The sequence below is a fragment of the Hippoglossus hippoglossus genome, chromosome 3 (genome assembly GCF_009819705.1).
Source record: "Hippoglossus hippoglossus isolate fHipHip1 chromosome 3, fHipHip1.pri, whole genome shotgun sequence".
NCBI lineage: Eukaryota > Metazoa > Chordata > Actinopteri > Pleuronectiformes > Pleuronectidae > Hippoglossus > Hippoglossus hippoglossus.
This window is the reverse complement of record NC_047153.1, coordinates 9,559,890-9,582,797: the sequence shown is the minus strand read 5'-3', so window position 1 is coordinate 9,582,797 and position 22,908 is coordinate 9,559,890. Positions and strand designations below refer to the sequence as shown.

Sequence of the window (22,908 nt, the reverse complement as noted above, 5' to 3'; positions counted from 1 at the left end):
ATTTGATCCGTCTGTAGCTTTTTGAAAAAAAATCATCATCTGCCAATACCTGCATTCACAGGGCTGATTGTGAAAAATGCCTGAAGTCTAATCGGCAGTGAACCTGGTCAGTGTTAACGCTCACCATTATGATCAGTGGGTGCTGGGGAAAACACGCAAATTACCTGAGAAAAAAACAGTAAGACTTCCAAGAAAGGAGTTCCAAGCTTCCAACCTCTTAATTACCATCTGGTTAATTCGATTTATTGTGGTATTTTATTGAGAAAATGCAAATAATGTGAGCGAGCCTTCAATCAGCTAAATGTACAGGTCTTGAAAAACTATAATGAAAACAGTGATAATAATATTGCGTACATAACGGACCATATTCAATTACTGAGATCATCGTCTATCTACACAACCCATTTCAATTTGTTTGAACATAACACATTTTCCCAAAATTAGATAAAAACCCAATATAAACTAAATTTAAATCAGCTACTGTAAGCGATTGATTTGATATAAACAATTACCAACATCAGTGTCAGTCCAATGCATTTGCTAACGGACAAGAGACAGCCGTGATTTAACAAGTGGGTTTATGTTAACAGAAGCTGGCGTTAACTTTAACAACGTGTTGGCCACATTGTGGGGGACTAAGGATATGAGCTTCTAATGTTTCTGCACTCCCCTTCAAAACAGCAATGTAACTTGGCACCGTGTTTCAGGAGAGATAGTAGCCTAGATGATTCATGGGGCAGAAACTCAGATCTACTACACTGTGGTCACCTCCAAGCACTATTAGCAGATGGGTGAACACAGGTTTTCTTTTTATGTGTGTAAAAATTCAAGAATCTGCTTATGTTTACATATTTCTTCCATCCTATATGACAATAAATCAAGGCTAAAACCATAACTGGCTAGAGTTAAGTTTATATTACAGTTTTAGTGTTCTCTGACTTTTGGCTTGAATGGGAGAGACTCAGACTTTTGGAGCCTACTGTAGTGGATACATCATGCCCCACTTCTTTGCCTGCCAGCTTCTATGTGTGCATTTATTGTGCTTTTCATTTGCAACAGTTGCACTCCTGCTCTGGCTGATATGTATATATTTCTTCATCATTACACAGAGTGGAGGGGAAACACGACTTTTTGAGCAATACCAACACTCCTCGACCTCCAGATTTGTCTACACTGCTGTGGCAATTCATCACAGTCAGCAAGCCTTACAGTCCCCACAACAGACATAGACACACACACAAAAATACAGATGGAACACTGAAAACAAGCATAAAGGGGCAGATCAATCTATTGCAACATGCAGTGTGTGGCTTCACGTGTAGTACTTTGTTTGACTCCAACCCACAAGAACATGAAACACTTTGTGTGCCTCAGGAGGCAAGGAAAAACGAAACCCACTCAGATCTCCCGCCTCAGGAAAATACGGAAGCAAAAAACAGTCCAATTTTACACATCAATCAGAAGCAAATCAGTCGGGCCGAGACAGAAAAATGCTTTATAGAATGTAGACAAGAGGTGCTTTCAGACAGCCCACATATTTATATACTTTCACCCACATGCTCGCAAACTTAGAGAGAGAGATCACAGAAATGTCACAGGGATAGCAATGGAGGGAGAACGCATGGCGGAGGAATTTTAGTCCGGCTAGTAGCTGTGAAATGGGTTTGAAACAGTCAGTCAGCTGGTGAAAGGAAGTGCTGAAGAGGATGTGGCGAGACAACAAAGACTAGTGAGAGGAACGGGACAGTGAAGAGTGGTATCCCAGCTCTGGCAGTAGAGCTACTGATTGTCGCTTTGATGTGCACAATTCGCCTGCCTTCTTCTATTCTGATGCATCCGGGATCAGAGCATTCATGACAGGTGTGCAACGTGCACAGACTTTTTTTATTTCACTTTCACAAACAATGAAGACACGCTCGCAAGCCAGTCTAGGCCTCACTGATGCTTATTTAAAGAATTGTGTGTTCACATCTTCCTTATTGCGGCCCGACACTGAGCTCCAAGTCCCGCATTTTATTAGTTAAAGAAAGCAGGAACTGAGCCAAATTTGCTCCACTGCAACGTGTCTCTCTTAACGGTCCTCTTTGCTGCTCGAAAAGGGGGAAAAAATATGTGGAAACACGCAGTTAAATGTACAAATGAAGATGTACTGCTGCTCCGGTCAAATCAACAAGATAAAAGTGTTTACTCTATCACAAAGAAGAAGAATAAACTCGGGAAGTGGAATCAAGACAAAGTTAAACCTCCACCTCTGGGAAAAGCTATAGTTATCTCCCTGTCTATAGTGAAACTTCAGTCCCCATCTATTTAATCAGAGCCTGTTGTGAATGGCGTTTTTCAATTGTCTGGTCTGTGTCTCGATGTCAACCCTCTATTCAGACATGGACTAATGCCTGCCGCCACTTCGCTCAATAGGATGTGGCACTTATCATCAGGACAATGACCCGGTTGTAGCAGTGTGTAGCAGAGGTGGGCCAGAGAAAGGCAAGAACGAGGGTCAATTGGGCCGGGATGGAAAAGCTAAGGAGAGAGAATGAAACGCCTGGGCACAATGAATGCCGGCCGACCACTGTGTTCCCTTGGACACTTAGAAGGCAAATGGTGCAATAAGGTTAGTCAGCCTCCTCTGTCTCCATTGAATACTCTCTGTTCCACTTTACTGGTACTTTGAGCAACAAGAAGAAAAAAGCCACTCCCGGAATGATGAACAGGGGCAGACTCATGACAGCCACACATCATAAGCAGATAATAGACATTGTAATAGGTCACTGTCAATCATCCTTGAAACGACTGGATTTCAAAAACCTAAATTGTTGCCTCATGATTGTTAACATCTCCACCAACCAGTCAAGTAGTAGTAAACGTCAATGCCTGTCCAGACTTATGTAATATATGCAGTACAGACTATTTTGGAATTTAGTAAATGTATATGTTGCCTTTTTTAGCAAAGAAATTCTTTGGGTATGGCACAAACACGTTTTGTGAGGTCACAGCGACCTTGAACTTTGACCACAAAAAAAAATAAAATCAGCGTTTTCTTTAGGTTAAACGAACTTTGGTTCCTGACCTAATGAAAATTCCCTCCAGGTGCTCCTGAGATATCCTGTTAAAAAAACGGAATGGATGTACGGCTATGGATGTATGGACGGAAAGACGCACTACCCCAAAACATGTTGAGAAGACTGAGGGAATTTAATTTTAAATGTTAACAAGTGTAATTTCTGACATTTATGTAAATGAATCATCTTGTGGCAATGAATGTTTTATATTCAACCTTTAACAATGAATTGTGTTGTTTGTTTTTGGTCCAACAAGGGTAGAACAAAAAGCAAAAAATAAAATACAATATTGCAATTGCAAGAATAAAGCAGCACAAAACCAACTATTTGAGCACCATTGTAACACAAATGCATGGTGCAGAATGCATTTCTTTGCTTTCAGTATCTGAGAAATATCTCATGAGAACATGTGGCATCTCATACAAGCTACCGCTTCACATAAAGATTTGTCTTCCTCTCTGTTTTTCATGATTTTAGCATCTTTGCATGCAGGGTTGCATTTTTTGCTGTTCTTCTATTTGACGTCTTAATAGTTCATCGCTTGTAGCCATGTAGGGAATGTTAAATAATGCTCTGATGTATAATTTGTCGCTCCACAAACATTCCCGCTCCCGGCCTACCCTGGGAGTTAATGCAACAGATTTGTCATACACAAACCAGGCACAGCTAGAGGAAACGGAAAAATACACCTATTCAATCTGAATTTCAATCTCCATGGGGCTCTATGCAAATGCCTGCAAGATTATGCTCTCGCTCTCTCAGAGTGACAGAAAACAGTGACGAAACGAGGCCGCATATTTGAAACCCTGTCTGACAGGTAGAAGAAACAGACGGAAATTAGGTTAGAAAAAAAACACAGGGAGAACCTGACTCTTCTGGAATACATAAGTAGGTGAAGCTAAATCCAAACCAAATGCAGATACCTGTAGCAAGTCAAGAAGCTAAATTCAATTTTGATCATTTCCTCCAGTAAAACCCTCCCCCTTCCTCCCCCCCGTCTCTCATTGCAGTGCCCTTCAGCATAATGTGGATGTGCAGCTTCTCCGGGGCTTTTTAGGGAATTGATGGATAATCAGATGATTACACAGAAAATCTCCATTGAGGACAATCCTCCCTGACAAACAAAAAGAAAGCTCTTTAGTTAATAAACAGGCTGAGAGACGGACAGAATGAGAGTGAGGGTGCATGAGAGAGAGAGAGAGAGAGTCCGTAAATCCTGTCCGGGGTTGGCAGCACAATGCCAAATCTCTACCACTTATTTATTGCATCCCAACAGCCTCTATGTGTGTGTGTGTGTGTGTGTGTGTGTGTGTGTGTGTGTGTGTGTGTGTGTGTGTGTGTGTGTGTGTGTGTGTGTGTGTGTGTGTGTGTGTGTGTTCCTGTATGTGTGCATCATACACTGCCAGAAACATCACTTCATGGGGATGTCACAGAGTTTCCCTCCAGCTTTATCTTAATCTGAGCGTATCTAAATAAATTTCAAGCTCAAGGCGTATTTGTATGAAACTTTCTGACAAGCTTTGGCTGATGTTCATTCTTATGATTTGCTTAGTTCTGAACTACTTCTCTGAAAGAGAAAAGTTTGTAGTGAAACACAACTCAATACACAACAGGAGAAAGTGGTCAAGCTGAGCTATTTACAAATAAACCTAAAAACATTCACCAAAGGGCACAAATACACAGAGATACACTATATGGACAAAAGTATTGGGACAGACCTCCTGATCATTTAATTCAGGGGTTTCATTCTGTCCCATTGCCATTGGTTGGACGAGGCCTCTTTGTTCCAGTGAAGGAAAATCTTAATGCTTCTGCTTACCAAGACAATTTGGACAATTCTATGATTCCACAAGCAAGGTTCATAAAGCCACAGTTGGATGAGTTTGGTGTGGAAGAAATAGACCGGCCCACACAGAGCCCCGATCTCAACCCCATAAAACACCTTAGGGATGAACTAGAACGGAGATTGCGAGCCAGGCCCTCTCGTCCAACATCAGTGTCTGATCTCACAAATGCTCTTCTGAGTGAATGGGCAGAAATTCCCACAGACACACTACAAAATCTTGTGGAAAGCCTTCCCAGAGGAGTGGAAGCTGTTATAGCTGCAGAGGGGGGGGGGGGGACCAGCTCCATATTAATACCTATGGATTTAGAATGGGATGTCATATAAACTCCTGTAGGTGTACAGTAATTTGTAGGTGTCCCAATACCTTTGTCCATATAGTGTACTGTATGTCGGTCCCTTTTATTGGTTTGATACAAAATGTAGGTAATTTAAATGAAAATGCATTCTAATTCCAAAGCAGAAACAAACTGATCTTAATTAAATACAAATAAAAAAAAAACAGAATTTCTTGATTAAATGAGAATTAATGAGAGGCAGCAATTACAGCTTTGAGTCCATGTGGATAGTTTACTATCACCTGGATACTAATTATTTCTTACAAAAACTGCTTGCACTCTGTTAAGCCTCATATTATCAGTGAGTGAACAGCAGTTTTCACATCCAACAGCAAATTGTTCATTTGATTGTGGTCTGAATTCTGATTTTGAGGTGCTGAAAGCAAATCTTGGCATAAAAACAAAAATTATAACATAGGCAAAATAATGCTTTCCACATGCTAAACATCTGGAATAGGTGTATTTCTGATTGTGTGGCCAAAAACCTGTTTGGTAAGAAGACAATTCAGTATCATTAAACTCTAAAAATGTAACAGCATTAATAGGCACTCCACATCTGAAACACTCACACACCCACACTGCATTTGACTCAATATTTATGAAAGCAGATCAATTAAGAAACTTCAAACTCTGACTAACACTGAGAATTTGTCTTATTTCAGCTGTTAGAGAAGGGAGTATTTGTGGTGCTTCAGTTTGCTGGCTTTAACCATATGGCTGGAATTTTCAGATAACCACAACAGCTATCCACCAGAATCCTGTTCATTTCAACGGGACATGAATCTTTGCTTGGATGAGCCCAGCACCATAAACCTTCAGGCACACGGTGGGGAATGTGACAATTTAGAGAAGTCCAGCCCAGAGTAAAAGAAAAAGGGAAAACATTTGTATTCTGTTTTAGCCAAGAGAGGACTTGGTTTTGACCAGATAGCACATTCACAGCAGTACTGGACGGACTATGGTGGTTCTCCACTTGCAGTCTGATGTCTACAGGAGAGCTAAAGAGGCTGGCATAGTCATGTTAGCAATAGATGCTGGTGCAGAGGTGGGACTGCCAAGCTCAATTGCTCTGCCAGCCATGGCTTTGGCGTATGAAGTGGATCCTGGAGGCTGCAATGTTGAACAAGTTTGTGGCTTCAGTGTTGCTCCAAAGGGGAATGGGGGGGAAAAACAACAACAACTGAGAGCTGGAACCAGATGCTCTGGCATGAGAGAGACGTTGCCTTTTTCATACATATGTCTGAGCCTGCAAAACCTGTCTGGTACATAGAGTTATCATTCTAGCTCCACTATCCTTAAGGTCCACAACAATGGATAATGCTTGAAAAAACATACTGAATATGTATACATCTTCACCAACACTCCCTATATATCTACTGACAATACAAGCACACAACACATGGCTGAAATATAAAGAGAGTAGTAAAAATCAAGACATTTTTAAGACCACATTGAAAGATTTTGAAGACCTACGTCAAGTTCAACAGATTTAAAGGAATATTGGAATCCCAGAAGATAAGGTGAAGTAGCCTAGAAGACAAAAACCCTCTATAAAAACTAAAAACAGGTCGAGTTGGTAAGTATTCATAATCTTCATAATCTTTCACCTATGGGGACTTTAGTCACACAAGGCTAATGTTCTTCTAAATGTGGCAGCAGAACATCTCCGAGACATCTTCATTTGCACAAGCAGATTTTTCATGCTGCATTTGGCTGCAAATTTATGACCACTAGGCAGATGAAAACAAAACCTGTAGCTTGTGGAGTTCACAACATTTCCTCGTCAATATGAAAAGCTAATTGATACTATATGTAAGGGCATAAAAATCTACTGTGATATAAGATGAAATCCTGTGAATAAATAATCATTATGTTACTTACCTTTAATGATTGTCTGCAGAACTACATTCAATAGATCAAAGAGCTAACATGGACTGAGCGACATTTTCAAAAAAGCTTTTTTGAAAATGTTTTAATATCATAAAATTGGTAATTAAGCAAAACTTAACTACTCAGCAAAGGAATTGTACTTTCTTAGTAGATACCAGTTTTCATCTTTTGAAGATTAATATTACATTGTGAGAAAATGTATCTCTTTTACCGAATTAAGATGGGACCTATTAGTTAAATAAGCCATTGCCTTTGAATGCTCTTTCACACCGTTTGACCCAAGATTGATTCAGCACGCTGCTTCCTGTAAAGGGCTTAACGATGCAAGAGTTGACAGGCAAAGCAGATTGAACGGCCTCTACCTGCAGTGACTTCCAGCAACCTCCTCTTCTTCTGCTGCCTTTCCTGCTTTTCACGCTCAGCCTTCTCCTTTGCCGCCCGTGCTCTCCTCTGTTTCTCCTCCGACTCCCTCTGCTTCAGGTTCTCCTTCAGAGCTTGCTGCGGGGAGGAGGGAAACAGACGTAAAGAAAGAGAAAACAAGATGGACTGCTAAGTGGGGTTAATTACAGTAGTGTAGCGCTTGTCAAAATAAGAAGCAGCTGTCAAACCCTACAGACATCTTTATCAGGCACCATTAAAGTCAAATTAAGCTTTTAAAGTGCATTTCCACTCTAGTCCTGCCAGACACAAAACAGCTTGACACCAGAAAGTAAGGAAACCCCGAATTATTTGGAGGTTGGTATGGTAATCAACGACTAAATCAGTATTCGAATGCTATATATTTTTTCCTATTTTTAGTGTCGTCATATATGCATTACCACAAAAATCCCAATAGCCCATGAAATTAGAAATAGTAGTCCAACATTATTCATAACGTCTTATGAGCTCATTGTGAATTTTTCTCAGACAGGGACATTTTGAATCTTTGTGACAGTTTCATGAATTGCAGCACTGACACTGGGACAGTGAGACTTCACATGCTTACACTACGACAAGTTGACCACCGAAAAAATTATGACAAATGAAACAGGCATATTTTAAATCTACAAGTTCAGGAAGTCACGTGAAAACTGTAACAGCTTAGCCAACTGCTAAATGTCAGTTAAAAATGAATAGAACGCAACAACAAGTATTAACAAGCATCAAGTATCAATTCACTGAGACAGTGAGCCATATTTAACATCCACCGATGGCAGCTTTGTCCAGTCGGTTAACAGCAGGTGAGTATTACTTACAGCGATACAATTCAACAGCAGCAGGCTGTTCAGGAGATATTGAGCTGAGCACAGCTTACAGGTGCCGTTGTGTGGGTGGATGTTTATGTCTACCACACAATCAGCAGATTAAGAAATAACCGTATTTAAAGCCACCTGGATTTGACCAAATCTGACTACATGATGCCAAACATCCGAGCAAGAAACAATTAATGTAGCTGGAATATTAAGGCAGCATTTTCAGGATTTTTTATGACTTTATCGTTTCACAAGTATAGCTTTCAAAAATGATAATGGTTATTCAATGATTGGACATATATACTGTTTATCCATCCATTATCTATACTGCTTATCCTTTAAGGGCCGCAGGGAAGCTGGAGACAATCTCAGCTGACTGCGAGCGAGAGGCAGGGGAGAAAACACAGAAAGGCCCTGGGTGTGTGTCAGGTTCGCACCTAGAACAGTGATAACCACTGCAATACCACGTATCACAAATGATTCTATGCTAATCATTTTCTTTGTTTTATCACTAAACTACTCTCACTGGAGTGTCTGAGAACCCATGTTGTCTGGACAGGAATTATAATTCAATACAAATATGTGTTATTTCTCTTCCTAATGTAAAAAGTTTGACTTAATGATTGTCAATTAACTTTGAACAGACCACTGTTTGTGGCATCTAGTGGTGAAGGTGCAGACTGCAAGCAACTGAATACCCCTCCCCTCAACCATACCTTTCCAAGTGTGCAGGAGGACCAACGGTGGCCTTCAGCGAACACACATAAATGTTTCTGAAACACTGTTCAAGTTTTACAGCTTCCATTTTTATTTTCTGGGCAGCAGAGTAGTTCCTTAGTACTAGAACATCCCATTTTGGTGGAGTACATCCTCATGGAATTTGCAGGATTAAATGTCATTCACTGATAAAAACAGAAGAACACCTTTCATTGGAAGTGCAAGGCTAACATCAATATAAGGTATTGGGACAGGGGTGTTCTTTACTTATGTTTAAACAAACTGATGTAGCCTATGACAAACCTGTCAAAACGTGTTATAAATTCTATTCCGTCTGTCTAGACTTATTGAATTTATAGGGATGGTATGCATACAAACCACTGTGATTACAGGTTCTGTAATCCATGTGCCAAAAAGCTGTTGAACTCATACGATGGTGTCAAAAGCTCAATAGTGCCACAGCCAAGAGACAGACTGCATATGATTTAATAAGAGTGCCAGCATGATTGCCATCCTGATCAATAGCAAGTCACTTAAAGCGAGGGAGTCTTGGCTTTTATCAAACACCAGGCTCCTCTTCCTCATCTTCCCTCCTCTTGAGTTATTCACTCGGCCCTGGCTTGGCAGGCAAGTCAGGGGAAGAATGCCAAACCACCATGAACGGCTGCATGCAAAAGCACACACTACAAGAACTGTGTAGTATATCAGGAGCTACGGTGGATAATAAAGAAGGACAGTCACTTACAGCCTCTTATTAAGTCTGCATTCCAGAGAGCGTTGCTGGAAATTATATAGTCAACTTGAAATAAATACATTTCAGCGTAGTCACTTTAAGATCAACAAGCCACTGAGAAATAACAACTCGAGTAAACACAGTGAGTTACTGATGTGTTAATGGTATACAATATTCACACTTTGATACAGCTCGTAGCGTATATGACTGAAGTGTTGTCTGTGGCCAAGGGTTCTTTTTCTCATCTATGAACATACCACAAGGTTTGTTGGCAACTTAGCAAACATTTCGCTATGTCGATATGGAGGAATATCTGTATTTCAATGTTCTCATCAAGTGCTCATCCACATTTTTTTAATCTTTGGGATGTTCGAGAAAATCGACAGAGAAGAAATCCTCCATTTACTTCTCTTATTAGTGCAAACTTTGGCATTAGAGAATTGCAACCCCTACTTATTTAAACAGACCACTTTTTAGGATTTAATTGCCTCTGGTGGTGAGGTTGCAGATTGCAGGCGACTGAAAAGTCCTCCTTCCCCTCAAGCTTCGCTTTCCAAGCGTGAAGGAGGACTTATGGGAACACAACATCAGGAAATGCTCTCCGAAGTCAGTGTGTGGTTTGTTTGTTCAGAGTGTCCACTACGAAATATGTAGGAATATCGACAGACAGGGATTACTTCATGTATTTTAAACTTGCCACTATGATGGTTACCATGTTTCTATTTGAATTAACACACACTGCTTTGATGATGTGACTGAGGACAACATGAAAAAGGTCACGTTCCATCTTAACGTGAACAGCACTTGTTTATATAAACTACCATAAAAAGACCATAAAGACACTGATGAGCACCACTTAGCGGGTTTATAGAACATTCAGAAGTTGAAGAGAGTGCTGAGGAAGGGGAGAGAGGTGAGATGAATATCAACTGACTGAGACTGAAGCTGTCCCGAGCTCCATTTTAAATGAAGCCAACTCCACCACAAAATTAACTTTGATTTGATGGAATGACTATCGGTCGCTCAAGGCAACCACTAATTCACAAATGACTTTTCTTAATAGGTATCCGTTTTGGTAAATCCCAGGTAGAGAAAACAAGGAACAAGCAGAGGAAAGAACAAGAGCACTGATACATTGTATGTTTACAATAAGGAACAATTAATGGATCCCAGGTTACAATTGGACAGTTGTGATGGTTACCTAACTCAAAACTCGGACCCTCCTTCCCCTCATTGCTATCAAGAAGCTCTCTTATTAAAAAGGCAACCTCATTTTCTAAAGCACAATGCAAACACTTACATTATAAAAACCAAACAGAGCTGTAGTACCCTTGACACAGTCAATGTCTTTCCTACAGCAATCTACCCAGATTAGATTTTCCAAACATATTCTAAAACCAAAGGACTTGTAAATGTAAGACTAGTTTATCTTTGGCCAACAATAAACAGAAAAAAACAGATGCCATCATGCAAATGACCACTGTAGCATGAGGCTTATAAATGCATAGGCAATAATAATACAGATTGTTTAGGGTTGATTTAAGGTTTTGTTTCTTTAATCCACAGTCTGCAGCGATGCCAGCAGCTTGTACAAGTGGTGTCATTACCATGCTAGACAGGTCCACAGTGATGTTTACAAGTGGATGTTTACCTTGTTCACAATCTTCTGTCAGTGTGTAAACATGCTAACATTTGCTAATTACCAATAATCACTATGTGAAGGTGTTGCAGGTATGTACCTGTAGTCAATCGTGTTTGAGAAATACACTAAACCAGAACTTTATTAGGAAAGCCATACAAATACTGGGGAGAATAGTGTGACAAGAATACTTTGCTCTCAAGACGGCCTCAATAGCTCCTGGCATGGATTCCATATAAGTTTCTTTTACTTCTGGTTCATGTAGACATGACTGCATCACATAATTCAAACTCACATGCAGATCATTTGTCCATCTGACAAATCTGCATGTTATTCGTCAGATGGACATTCATGCTGCGATCGCACTATTGGATTCAGATCTGGTGACTGGGCAGGCTACTGAAGTAACTTGAACTCACTGTCATGTTCATGAAATCAATTTGAGACGACTATTGTTTTGTGACATGGTGCATTATCATGCTGCGAGGAGCCATTAGTGAAGATGGGTAAATTGTGGCCATTAAGGGATGCAGATAGTCAGCGACACTACTCAGACAGCAGTGGCATTTAAACAATAATTGACTGATACTAAGGGGCCCAAAGAAAACATTCCCCACACCATTACCCCCCCCCCCACCAGCCTGGACAGTTATCACGAGGCAGGTTGGTTCCGTAGATTAGCGCGGTTGACGCCAATTTCTGACCGTACCATCTGCGTGCCTCAGCAGAAGAGACTACGTTTTTCCGGTCATCAGAAGCTGTATAGTTTTGGTGAGCCTGTGCCGACTGCAAACTCATATTTCTGTCATGTCTCGCTGTTGCAGCTCATCCACCTCAAGGCTCAGCTTGTTATGCATTCTCCAAAAAAAAATTTATGCTGACTACAGTTTTAAAGTGTGGTTATATGAGTTTCATAGACGTTCTGTCAAATTAGGCCAGCCTGGCCTTTCTCCTCTGACCTTGCTCATCAAAAAGACATTTCAGTTCACAGGAACCACCACTCACTGGATATTCTTTTTGTGTTGTGTAAACATTTTTTGTAAACTGCATGACTACCTATGTGACTAACTAACCCATAACTATCATGAGTGGCAGCTGTTTTCAATTATATGCCCATGGAGATGAACAGAGAAGGTAAAACTGGGCAAAATTACATCATATCTAAAACTAGAGCCTGCCAGCCGCCCTGCCAGCAGCCTGGGAAGAACATGATGAAGTAAAAAATGTGGCAATACAACAAGTAGGCCTGTTTAAGAGAGGACCACTCTTCAACTTCACAATGAGAACAGAAAAGGAGCAGTTAAAATATTAAAGCAAAAACATTGAGGAAACTTGATATGAGCACAGGCAGCACAAAAAAGCCATGCTGTCTTTTTAAATCATAAAACAAATTAGCAATATAAGAACAATAAAAGACAGAAAACAGTCAGCGTGAACATTAACACAGTAATGCCAGAAAAACGATTTAAAGTGGAAAGAAAGGAAAGTTACATTTGTCTTTAAATCGTGATTGAAATTTCAATGCGGCTTATCTAGATACCGAGAAATAACGAGAACTAAATAAATATTGATTTTGATTGAAAGGGAAGGAGAGCTTGAAAACATGAAGACTCATGTCATATTTGCTTTCTCACAAATGGTTGTTTTTTTAATTGTAATGTTGAAATGAAGGGAGAGAGAGAGAGAGAGAGAGAGAGAGAGAGAGAGAGAGAGAGAGAGAGAGAGAGCATGAGAGAGCATGAGAGAGAGAGCATGAGAGAGAACCCGCTCTCTGAGGAAATTGCCCTCCGCTCTCCTTCATCACTGCAGGTCTGCTTCCCCCTCCTCCTCTCCTGGATGTCCGCCATTAGACACGCTCAATTGGATTCCTGTCAGATGTACGGCCTCGCCCTGGGTCTCCTTCCTACGGGTGACTGAGCATGCTGTATGTGTGTGTACCAGCATGTGTGTGTACGTGTGTGTACGTGTGTGTGTGAGAAAAACCTAAGCAGCTTTCCCTATAAAAAATTGCAGACACAAAAATGACATTCGCACACAAACAAACATGCACACGCATGCACGTTCCAGCACACATACACACACACTACATGAGCCACATAGACACAGTTCAAGGCTCAGTTCACTCCCGGCAGTGGCCTAGAGATGGCACGCACCTATTAGCATGGGCCTTGGCACAGCAGGGTAAATGCTGACACAGATTTGACCGAGAGGTTATGGTACTGAGATTTACTGTGTGCCTACGTTCATTGACCTAGCCTTGGCTTCTCCCAGGATACGTCTGCATGATGTGACCATTTGACCAAATTGCTGAGGGTGTAAGCTGCTTACACCTTGACCTATCAAAGGGGAATAAATGGCTCCCTTGGGAGTTGACCATACAATGCTAGTCTTTGTAACACTTGCCTTGTTCACCTTTCACTGGCAGAGTCATTAAACTGTTTTGTTTGGTCAGAATATAAAAGTGACAGCAAAACTCCAGCCTGAACCACAGAGCTAAAAACCTAAGGGACTAACAGGCAATGAATGAAGGTATTGGATGGATCTGACCCAAGCCCTTTGCTTCATGTTATCCCCTCTCTCCCCTGTTTGTCTTATCCAACTCTCAACTGTTATTGATATTATCAATAAGGGCAAAATGACCAAAAATAAATACTAAATACAAAAGAAATATATATACAAAAACATAAGAAATGTATGAAATATAATGAGTTTTGTATCATTTTATCTGAGTCTGACTCACATCTGAACACAGCCAGTGGTGAACTGGGCCGTGGCTATTACAGTGAGGCGAGGATCAGAGCACAGAAGTCCAGTGATCAATAGCAAAGGTTAAAAAAAGAAGAAGAAAGGAACAGCCAGGCTAAAAGCAATGCATCTGGGAACATTTTATTTCTGACTGCCTGTGTGTTTCCTCGAGCCTGTGAAGACTGTGTGGATACAGTGGTTACTTCAGTCTCAGGTTTGATGACTTAGAGCAGACGGCATGAATGAGAAAGGGAGAGGACAGAACTTAAAAAACTACCAAATCGTATCATTTCTGGCCAAAATCCCGAAAATGATTAATTTCAGGATAAAGGCATTAAAGCGAGAAATAAAAACATAACATTGTTAGTGAGGTCTCATAAAAATGATTACACCGTCAGCATCCTGAGCTTTGATAGCCTATAGGCGAGGAGTAAGACCGGGCTACAAATCCACCACTCTCCCTGAAAACCACAAATGTATCGACAAAGCCTTGGTGAACAAGCAAATCTAAAGCATAACTAATGACTCTGCAGGAGAAAAAAGGCAAAGAGGCATGAAATTCATTTGTGTGGTAGATGTAAAGTTGGGGGCAGGGCAGGAACTTTGGTAGGCTAATTAGCTACTATTATCTGTCGCGCCCAGTGGCCTGTGCCACTAATCCTGCTGATTAAACACAGTGGGTCTCCGCAGCTCCACAGCTCACAGTAGAACCAGACTGATAAGGCCACAGAGCTCAGCGATGACATAAATGTCTGGGTGGGACTGGACTACATAAGACTGGCACTGCTCTGCTTTGCATTATACCACAGGGCCCTGATGTGAGAATCAAACAGAGCTGAGGTTCTGCCTTGATACAGCCAATGAATAAAAACAGGGAAAGTTTAAAGCCGATACCAAACAGCCACTTTTTTTAGACAGCTCGTCTCAAATCCAACACAAATATCTAACTAACATTTTACTCATCTCGTCCACCACATTTAAAAACACCAAAGAGAAACCAGCAATCACTCCAGAACTTTTGCATTGACCAGTGCTTGATAATCTAATGCAGATTTGAATTCTAGGGTTTTAAATATTTTACTGATGCCTCTGTCATCTTCAAGGTTTCATGTGGACTTTCACCTCCACCAGTGAGCCACTTTATAATGCAGAAGGACAGTAGCAATGCGACAAAAGGGGAATCACCACAGGAGACTGTGTTTTCCAGTCTTCTCAGTCAGCGCCACCAACTTTTGGAATAGTTTACCTCTTGAAGGTTGTAATCGTCTAACCTTTAATTTAAATTAGAGACATGGATTCAAGCAAACCTAACTTGTGATCTGTAAACATTACACTTTATTTCATTTATTTTTGTTTAATCTAAGGCCTTGTATTGTATCTGTGTGTTACATTGGAATGTTTATTTTGATCATAGTTTTATTTGCTTTTTGTTTTAAACAGACACTGTTTTTTTAATCATGGGTTTGCTGTGCAGCTAGTTTGCAATGTACCACACATCTATTATCCATGGATATTTAGAATTATATACAGTATTGTAAGTCATTTTATATTACTTCTGGTTGCCTATTAAGAACTGGACAACAGATGAAATTGTGACTATACAACTAACTCTGGCTCATTTACAGTAGAGACCATTCCTCTTACTTAATACTTCATTCCATACAAGATGTTATGAAATGGCTTCCAGCGCTGTGAAATAAAAAATAAAAAAATACCTGCCGACCCAATTTAGAATAAACTCATCAACCACTAAATTCCAATCAAATGTGAAAACAGTTACTGTAACATGTAAGCTGTTTACTTCCCCACAACACGGACTAAGACTTTCAAAGTTTCCACTGGTCAAACAGCGCAGCATACTCACAGCGAACATGGAGCGAAAGTTGCTGAGATCAGTGAACAGCTCCTCCACAGAGGTCTTCTTGGGATCAACCGCGAAGTACTCCAGCAGGTTCCGATACAGCGTCTCCATATTGCTGTGCATGATCACCAGTTTGCCGTACTGTTCCCGCGCGACCTTGCTGAAGCTGTGGGGACGTGGTCAAGGTCAACAACGCATCCATCACACATTCAGAGTAAATTAAATGTTGCTGCGAGCGCTCCCCCTGTTTGACAGCAACGCAGGAAATTGAGGGTGAAAGAAATACTGAAAGCGTTCATATTTGCAGCTGTAAGGAGTCTGGAGAGCAGACTGAGTATTAAACTATGATGTTGACATTGCAGATGATGTCAGTCAGGTTATTAATACTGTGCATTCACTGCTATGACCCCCTGCAGACCACTCTCGTGTGGCTGCTGGCAAAGTGTGTTGGTGTATCTATATCAAAGTTAAAAAGAGACACATTTAAACACAAATATATATATATACAAATGCAGCAGCATGAACAGTCTTACTCTGCCTAACACTACAACTTCCACTGTATGGACCAATGACATGTCCTTGTAACTCACACTATAGAAGAATTGGTATCAAGTGATGGTCTTTCCAAAATGTTATTAGCCCAGAGATATCTAGCAAATATCATTGGTTTTATTCCCACTCCTCACCCCCTGCTCTTGCAGTTCTGGTGAGCAGGTATGATCTCCTGCGAGAAGTGTGTAACTGACTGAGAGTCATAGCTTGAACTGCCAGAATCAGGAACCAGCAAGTTCAAGAGTAATGTCGAACTGTAGAGAAAAATATTTAAAAGTCACTTCAAAACCAGCGTTTATCTGCAATATTTAGTGAGGAAACTTTTAAAATATCAAGACTTCTTAACAAAGTCTGCTGTTTTTGTTACAGCGTCAGCTCTTCTGGGTCAGGAAGCTGGGGTTTGTGGGTAATATCCACGGTTTGTTTAGGGTAAGGGTTGCAGAGGGTGCTGTTGCTCAGTTAAAGTTACACAGTGTTGCTGCTTTAAGATCATCTGTACGTTAGGTTGCTCCAAAATTCACTATCATGGATAACTGAGGATAATTAAGTGCCCCCCCCCCCTCTTTAAACCAAGCAAAGCATAGGACAAGTCTCTACTGTTAGTGCACGTGTGTGTGTGTGGAGGATGAATAACAGGTCAGAGTTGTGTCATAAGCTATAAAGATGAATATAAAACTTAAAGCTATGACGCTACTAACAGCACAGTACTGTCAAACAAGGCCCCTGTAAATAACCAGGCACACAATACTTACTCATTGTAAAAATCTAGCAAGCAAGAATGAGCCTTTCTAAGTGTCTTATATAATATTTCATTAGCACTTGTGTGTTTTTATCATTTTGATATATTATTTTTGAAAAGCGTAGCCGGAGCTGTCCACATAATGTCCCTGAACAGCAAAAAAGAAATGTATCCACGAAAAGTTTTTTATCTGAGTTTGAATCAATGAGCTTCATTTAAAAAGTCTAATTTTCTTATGTGGATGGAAAAGCAGAAAAAAAGCAGGCTTGCTAATGACCCCAACATCCTCGTCTCATGGCAGATAAGAAGTGCCAATGTCTGTGGTCTCACAAGTACGTGGGCAGCCTCTCTGGCTCCTATTGAGCCCCTTCATTATGGCTCAATTGATAGAGCCATTTGAGGTCTGGCCTCAGCTGAATCTGGCTGGGGATGGGACAACCTATTCACAGCTGGATAAATGCTGTTCAATAGGCACTGCTCCTAGATTGACTTGTCTGTAATATCTTTCCAAGCCAGGAGCTGGGGGGGGGGGGGAGAAGCAGAAGGATAATCTGAGCAGGTGATGGAAAACAAGAGGGAGAGAAAAGAAGGCAAAGCTGAGCGCCTGGGTTGATAATTATCATGGGGTGAAAAATATCTCTCCTCCTCATGTCCACCCCTTTCCTCACTTCTTTACTATTCCAGAGACAGCAGTGGTACACCGCTGCTCATTATCAAGAATTCTGGTTCACTCTCTCTTTCTTACAGACCTTTACACCCCTATTCCATATGAGTGTTTTTCCCTTCTCCCATTCTTCATTTGCTCATTATCCTTCTGTTTTTCTTCTACCCTAATTTGCCGCCGTCTCGAGCTTGGCTCATGTTCTGAAGTGAAACACTAGAACAATAACAAATTAACAGTATGCTCAATTGCTGGGAGAAGTAAAAGTTAATTTTGAATGTCACCAATGTGACACTACAGGTTTCTCATGCTACTGTGGCGACGGTATATTTTGTTTGTTGTCGTTAGGATGAGCAGTGAAACAGCTTCAAGTATAAAGGAATGAAAACCCCTCACCTTCTACTTCAATACAATTCTTTTAAATACCTTATGACCTGGATGACTGGGGATCTTCATAAAATCATGGTTTAATAACTACATTTTTAGAATTATGAATAAATTAAGCTCAGAATTACAAGCCTTGCTTCAGAGGTTACTCATTTTGTTTTTCTTGTTCTTTCTCTTTTTAAACAAATAAACTGTCCAAAAAATATTTTGATATAAAACGGTAACGATATGTAATACAATAACAATTAAAGGGCCATTTTAAAGGTTAATTTAAAAGGTGCAGTTCAATCAATACCACATCTCTTGATATTCATTACTTTCGATTGTAGACTGTAGCCATTAATTGGGCTACCAATTAAAACTGATGTGGTTCTGTTTTCTCAGCCAACAAAAGCTTGATTTAACAGAACAGATTTATGTTGAACTCTGTGTGAAATACTTAGGTACTAAAAAATATCATCATAATGTAAGCAAGGCCACCGAAGTTTAAATATTTGTTGGTGATACAGTTAAACCCTGACGAGGGTGTGTGTATAAGCGATTGTGTTTCTATTGCTTAAAATTAAAGCCCTGACACTGTGTTTAATTTATTTAATTATATCTACAGTTGATTTTATTCGGGGCCTACAACTCAGAATTCATTTTAAAATTCCATGTTGATGTTTGAGTTTTTAATCTGCGTTGCTAAATTGAGACAGGCACCAGGAATTTGGAAAGCGAACCAGTGAAAGACGGACCTGTCAAATCCATTCTCTGGGTTGCACTCAGGTTCTCTGCTAACTTCCAACGGCACAATCCATCAGTGGCCCAGCCCCAAGGCTACTGATCAAAACTACATGAAGGCGGCTGGGCACAGAGTGTATTATTGAACACGTACTTACACACCTGGTCTGAGACGTACCTGACACCTGTCAGCGCTGAATCTCGATATCCAGACAGGGCAGTGAGGCAACGCTTACACCAAAGAAACTATTGTGTATTCATGTTTCTTTTTTTAAATCAGTAATTACATTAAATATATCAAATTGCTCCTTTTCCATGAACATACAGCAATGACTGACAGAATGAGAGAGCATGAGAGTGACAGAGTAACAATGGAGGCTTTGTCCCAATTCTCCCTTTCCAACCTTTCCCTTCATTTTGAAGTTGCCCTCAGTGTGAAGTATATAAAATGAGAGAGGAGAGTGGAGCTGGTCCAGTAACTTGAATGTTGAATGGGATGCCACTCATGACTTGTAGACAACATGGTGAGTAGAAAGAGGAAAAACACAAGTGTTCTGTGTATAAAGGACTATGGGCGGGAGGACTATCCTTGTCTCACATTTTTATATTTTAACACTATTCTTTGTCGTTTCTTTTCTTGAGTGATTTTCATGAGTGTACACATCTGCAACTAATTGAACACAACAGATTCTTAATTCATTTTGAAAAAGGTAAAGAAAATGTCTTAAAGACGTTAACGCTCCTTTGTCTTGACCAATGTCTTGGATGGGTAAGTAAGTAAATGAATGTATTATAATCATTATTATAATTATAAAAGGATATTTCCATTTTGGTGAGGAACATGTCGTTGGGGTCATCAGCCGAGGAAAAGGTATCCAGGTCTCTCTCCAGCTGCAGCAGCTGCCGCTCCATCTGCCTGAGGCTCTTCTCCAGATTCTCCGCAGACACTGCACACGTACATCCAGACACAAACACGCACGTTTGTGAAAGCGCACGCAAACATGCCCACGTGGAAATGTACAAAAGAAAGAAGCATAGAGGGAGAGAGGACAAATCAATTACAGGTACAATCAAATGTGCTATTATTTTTGATGCTCTGAAAGAATCCCAGAAAAACAACATACAAAAAAGGGAACAGGGAAAAGGAGCGAGAAGTCAGCTCAGATGAAAAGCATGCTTATTATGGGTTCACTCTGCCAGAAACACCAAGGGAATAAACAATGACTGAGAAAAAATAAACATCAAGTGAAGGTGTGTTCAATGTTTGCCTCACGTATGCTTTTGTGTGTGTCATAAACAATTAGACTTGTGCAAGAATACAGTGCCCTCAGTGACACACATACTGTAGTGAAAGCAGACGCCTGCTGTGTTTACTCGGATGTTTACATGATATGTGTGCCTTTTCAGTAACACTGATTGAAAAGTGCAGTCTCAAGGTACAGAGACGGATGTTTATATTTCAAACATCTTTCCAGGCCCCTGTGTCTTTACTCGTATCAACAGGTGCACGGATCACGCAGGTGGGAGAGCAGGAGACCACGGAGCCCAACTTCCTGTTAAGTTGGTCATGGCTGACACTTTAAGCTAGTCGCTGAATATAGCATATGGCTTAAATTACCCTGATTAGACCCTGCTTGACAAAAAGGCGTAAGCTGCTTATATTAAAGTAGTTTCAAATTTCCCTTGATCCTCATAAACGCTTTACAAAAAAAAAAGAAAAAGAGAGAAGGAGAGAACTTTAACGTAGCTAAACTCCTCACTGCATTTATATCAAAAAACATATTTAATGATGGGAAAAAGCTGTCTCACAAACACAAACACACTCGATTCTTAAATAAAGAATATTTAATCTAAATATTCTAAAAGCTGGCAGAAACTGAAGAAGTCGTCACATTTTTTCTTTAATAGAGAGTAAGTGTATGTTCTTTTCAGTGCAGGTAAAGGTGAGCGTGTGACCATACATAGACTGATTCATGCTTTCATCCAAAAGGGGCAGTTTAACATTGTACTCATGATTGAGAAAGGAGGCCAAGAGCTCTTCAGTAACACAAGTATTTAAATTGAAATCATCATATAACACCCACCACAGCACACCTACTGACTACGTACCTGACAAAATATTATAACATTAGTTCCTTTTACTCTATGAGTGTTTAAATGTACCCGTTTTAGACCAAGGAATTTCTTTGTCTCCCTTCTTTTATTCATCACCCTTTCCCCCCGTCTCTGAAGCACTGACACGAATAGTTAACAGTCAGTCGAAGGCAGTGGAAATGGCAAAGCACACCAGTCTTGTCACGGAGTACATTGTGGCTCCTGGTGTCTCAATCAGAGCAGTATTCACAGAGCAGCAAGTTGCTCAGCACTGACCGACTGTTACACTGACTTTTACTTTGGTAAGAAATCAGCCTGCTGGGCAGTAAAAAAAAAAACCTGTAGTGGGGGTTAACTTTCCCCTGCAGAAGACTTTTGAGATATTTTTTCCTTGAGGAACATTGAAAGCAATTAGGAAGAAAAACACTGATCAGCCACAACATTGTTTTATTGTTGTGGCTGATTGATGTACATCAGGAGGATAAAGTTATGCAATGCAGCAACATATAGATGCAGGTTTTTTTCTTCAAACCTCTCAAATATCACTGAAAAAAAACAAAGGACTAGTGTCAACTGTCAAAATCCAATATATATGTATCGTTATCAGTCATAAATAAATATGTATTATGGACTTGAGACTGCAAACCTGACCAAAATCATTATGATTAATAATTTTTACAATGATAGTCTGTGCCTGGTACTGTGTTAAATTCACAGTAACGAGGACAGCAGCACTCCAAGAACATTAGAGAAATCCAAACACAATAACTGACATTTTTGCTCGCTGAAATGAAACACAAGCTCAAAAAATGTTCATAGAAATTCTATTAACAAACCGGAAATACTATAAAGGTCTCTATGCTGATCTTCCTCACAGCTTAAAGCCTAGTGATCTGTTCTCCACAGAGAAATTCTCTGGATTCTGTCAAGACTCAACTATAATAACTATAAACCTTTGACCAAATAATCAATGATTTCACACCCAATGTGATTAGTATGATAGATGTTCTAGTAAACCATCAGAAACTGACACTTCACCTGCTGTTTCATCCCCATTAAAATCATCAAAAAACAAAAAAAAACAGAAGCCTCCGGCGAAACCGAGCAACCGCTATCTGCTGAATGAGGTGTGGGCAGCATGCAGAAGTGGAAGGTAGCCAGACAGGTGGTCTGTTAATAGAAATGCTTAAAGCCTTGTGATGATGCTCTGGCTGTGAAAAGTGCAAGGAAGGGTGAGACAGAGAGCAGAACAGATTGCGATTTTCTCTTTTCTTAGCTTCACAATTCAAACCGGAGGCTCTTGTGATGATGCTCGCTCACATGGAAGGGCATGTGAACAAGAGGAGACATGCAGGTGTCAAAAGCTTCAGGAGAGCATTTTCCTTGGGACTGAACAGCAGTGGTTGTATAGCAGCTGGGATGTTTAGCGAAACAGAAATGTGTTGTATGTGCTCTATACAGACGTTTGTCATATACAGAAGAGTGAAATAAATCCTCTGTGGCACAGTGACGAGCCGAGCGGGAGATAGAACATAAAAGGGTGCGTCTGCGTCCTTCTTGTTCACTCTTGCCATCCTGCTCTGGCTTTCTCTTGTGGTGTGTTAAAGTGCGAGTGTTTTTTTTATGAGCAGCAGGGCCTGAATGCCTCCGTGGTCCAGAGGGGCTGCAGACAGATGTAGGATGTTTTAGCGGAAT

At 40.4% G+C, this 22,908-nt stretch overlaps 1 protein-coding gene across 5 annotated transcripts in view; it reads right to left on the bottom strand.

Annotated features, from left to right (window-relative positions):
* Positions 1-22,908, bottom strand: part of LOC117759243 (protein diaphanous homolog 3-like) — a 153,625-nt gene that overhangs the window by 51,067 nt on the left and 79,650 nt on the right. For all 5 annotated transcript variants that reach the window (XM_034581280.1, XM_034581284.1, XM_034581283.1 and 2 more), the window contains 3 exons: positions 19,942-20,066; positions 16,061-16,225; positions 7,493-7,628 (listed from right to left, as the gene is read on the bottom strand). In XM_034581280.1, the coding sequence (XP_034437171.1) occupies positions 7,493-7,628; positions 16,061-16,225; positions 19,942-20,066 (426 nt within the window). The remainder of the gene's footprint in view (positions 1-7,492; positions 7,629-16,060; positions 16,226-19,941; positions 20,067-22,908) is intronic.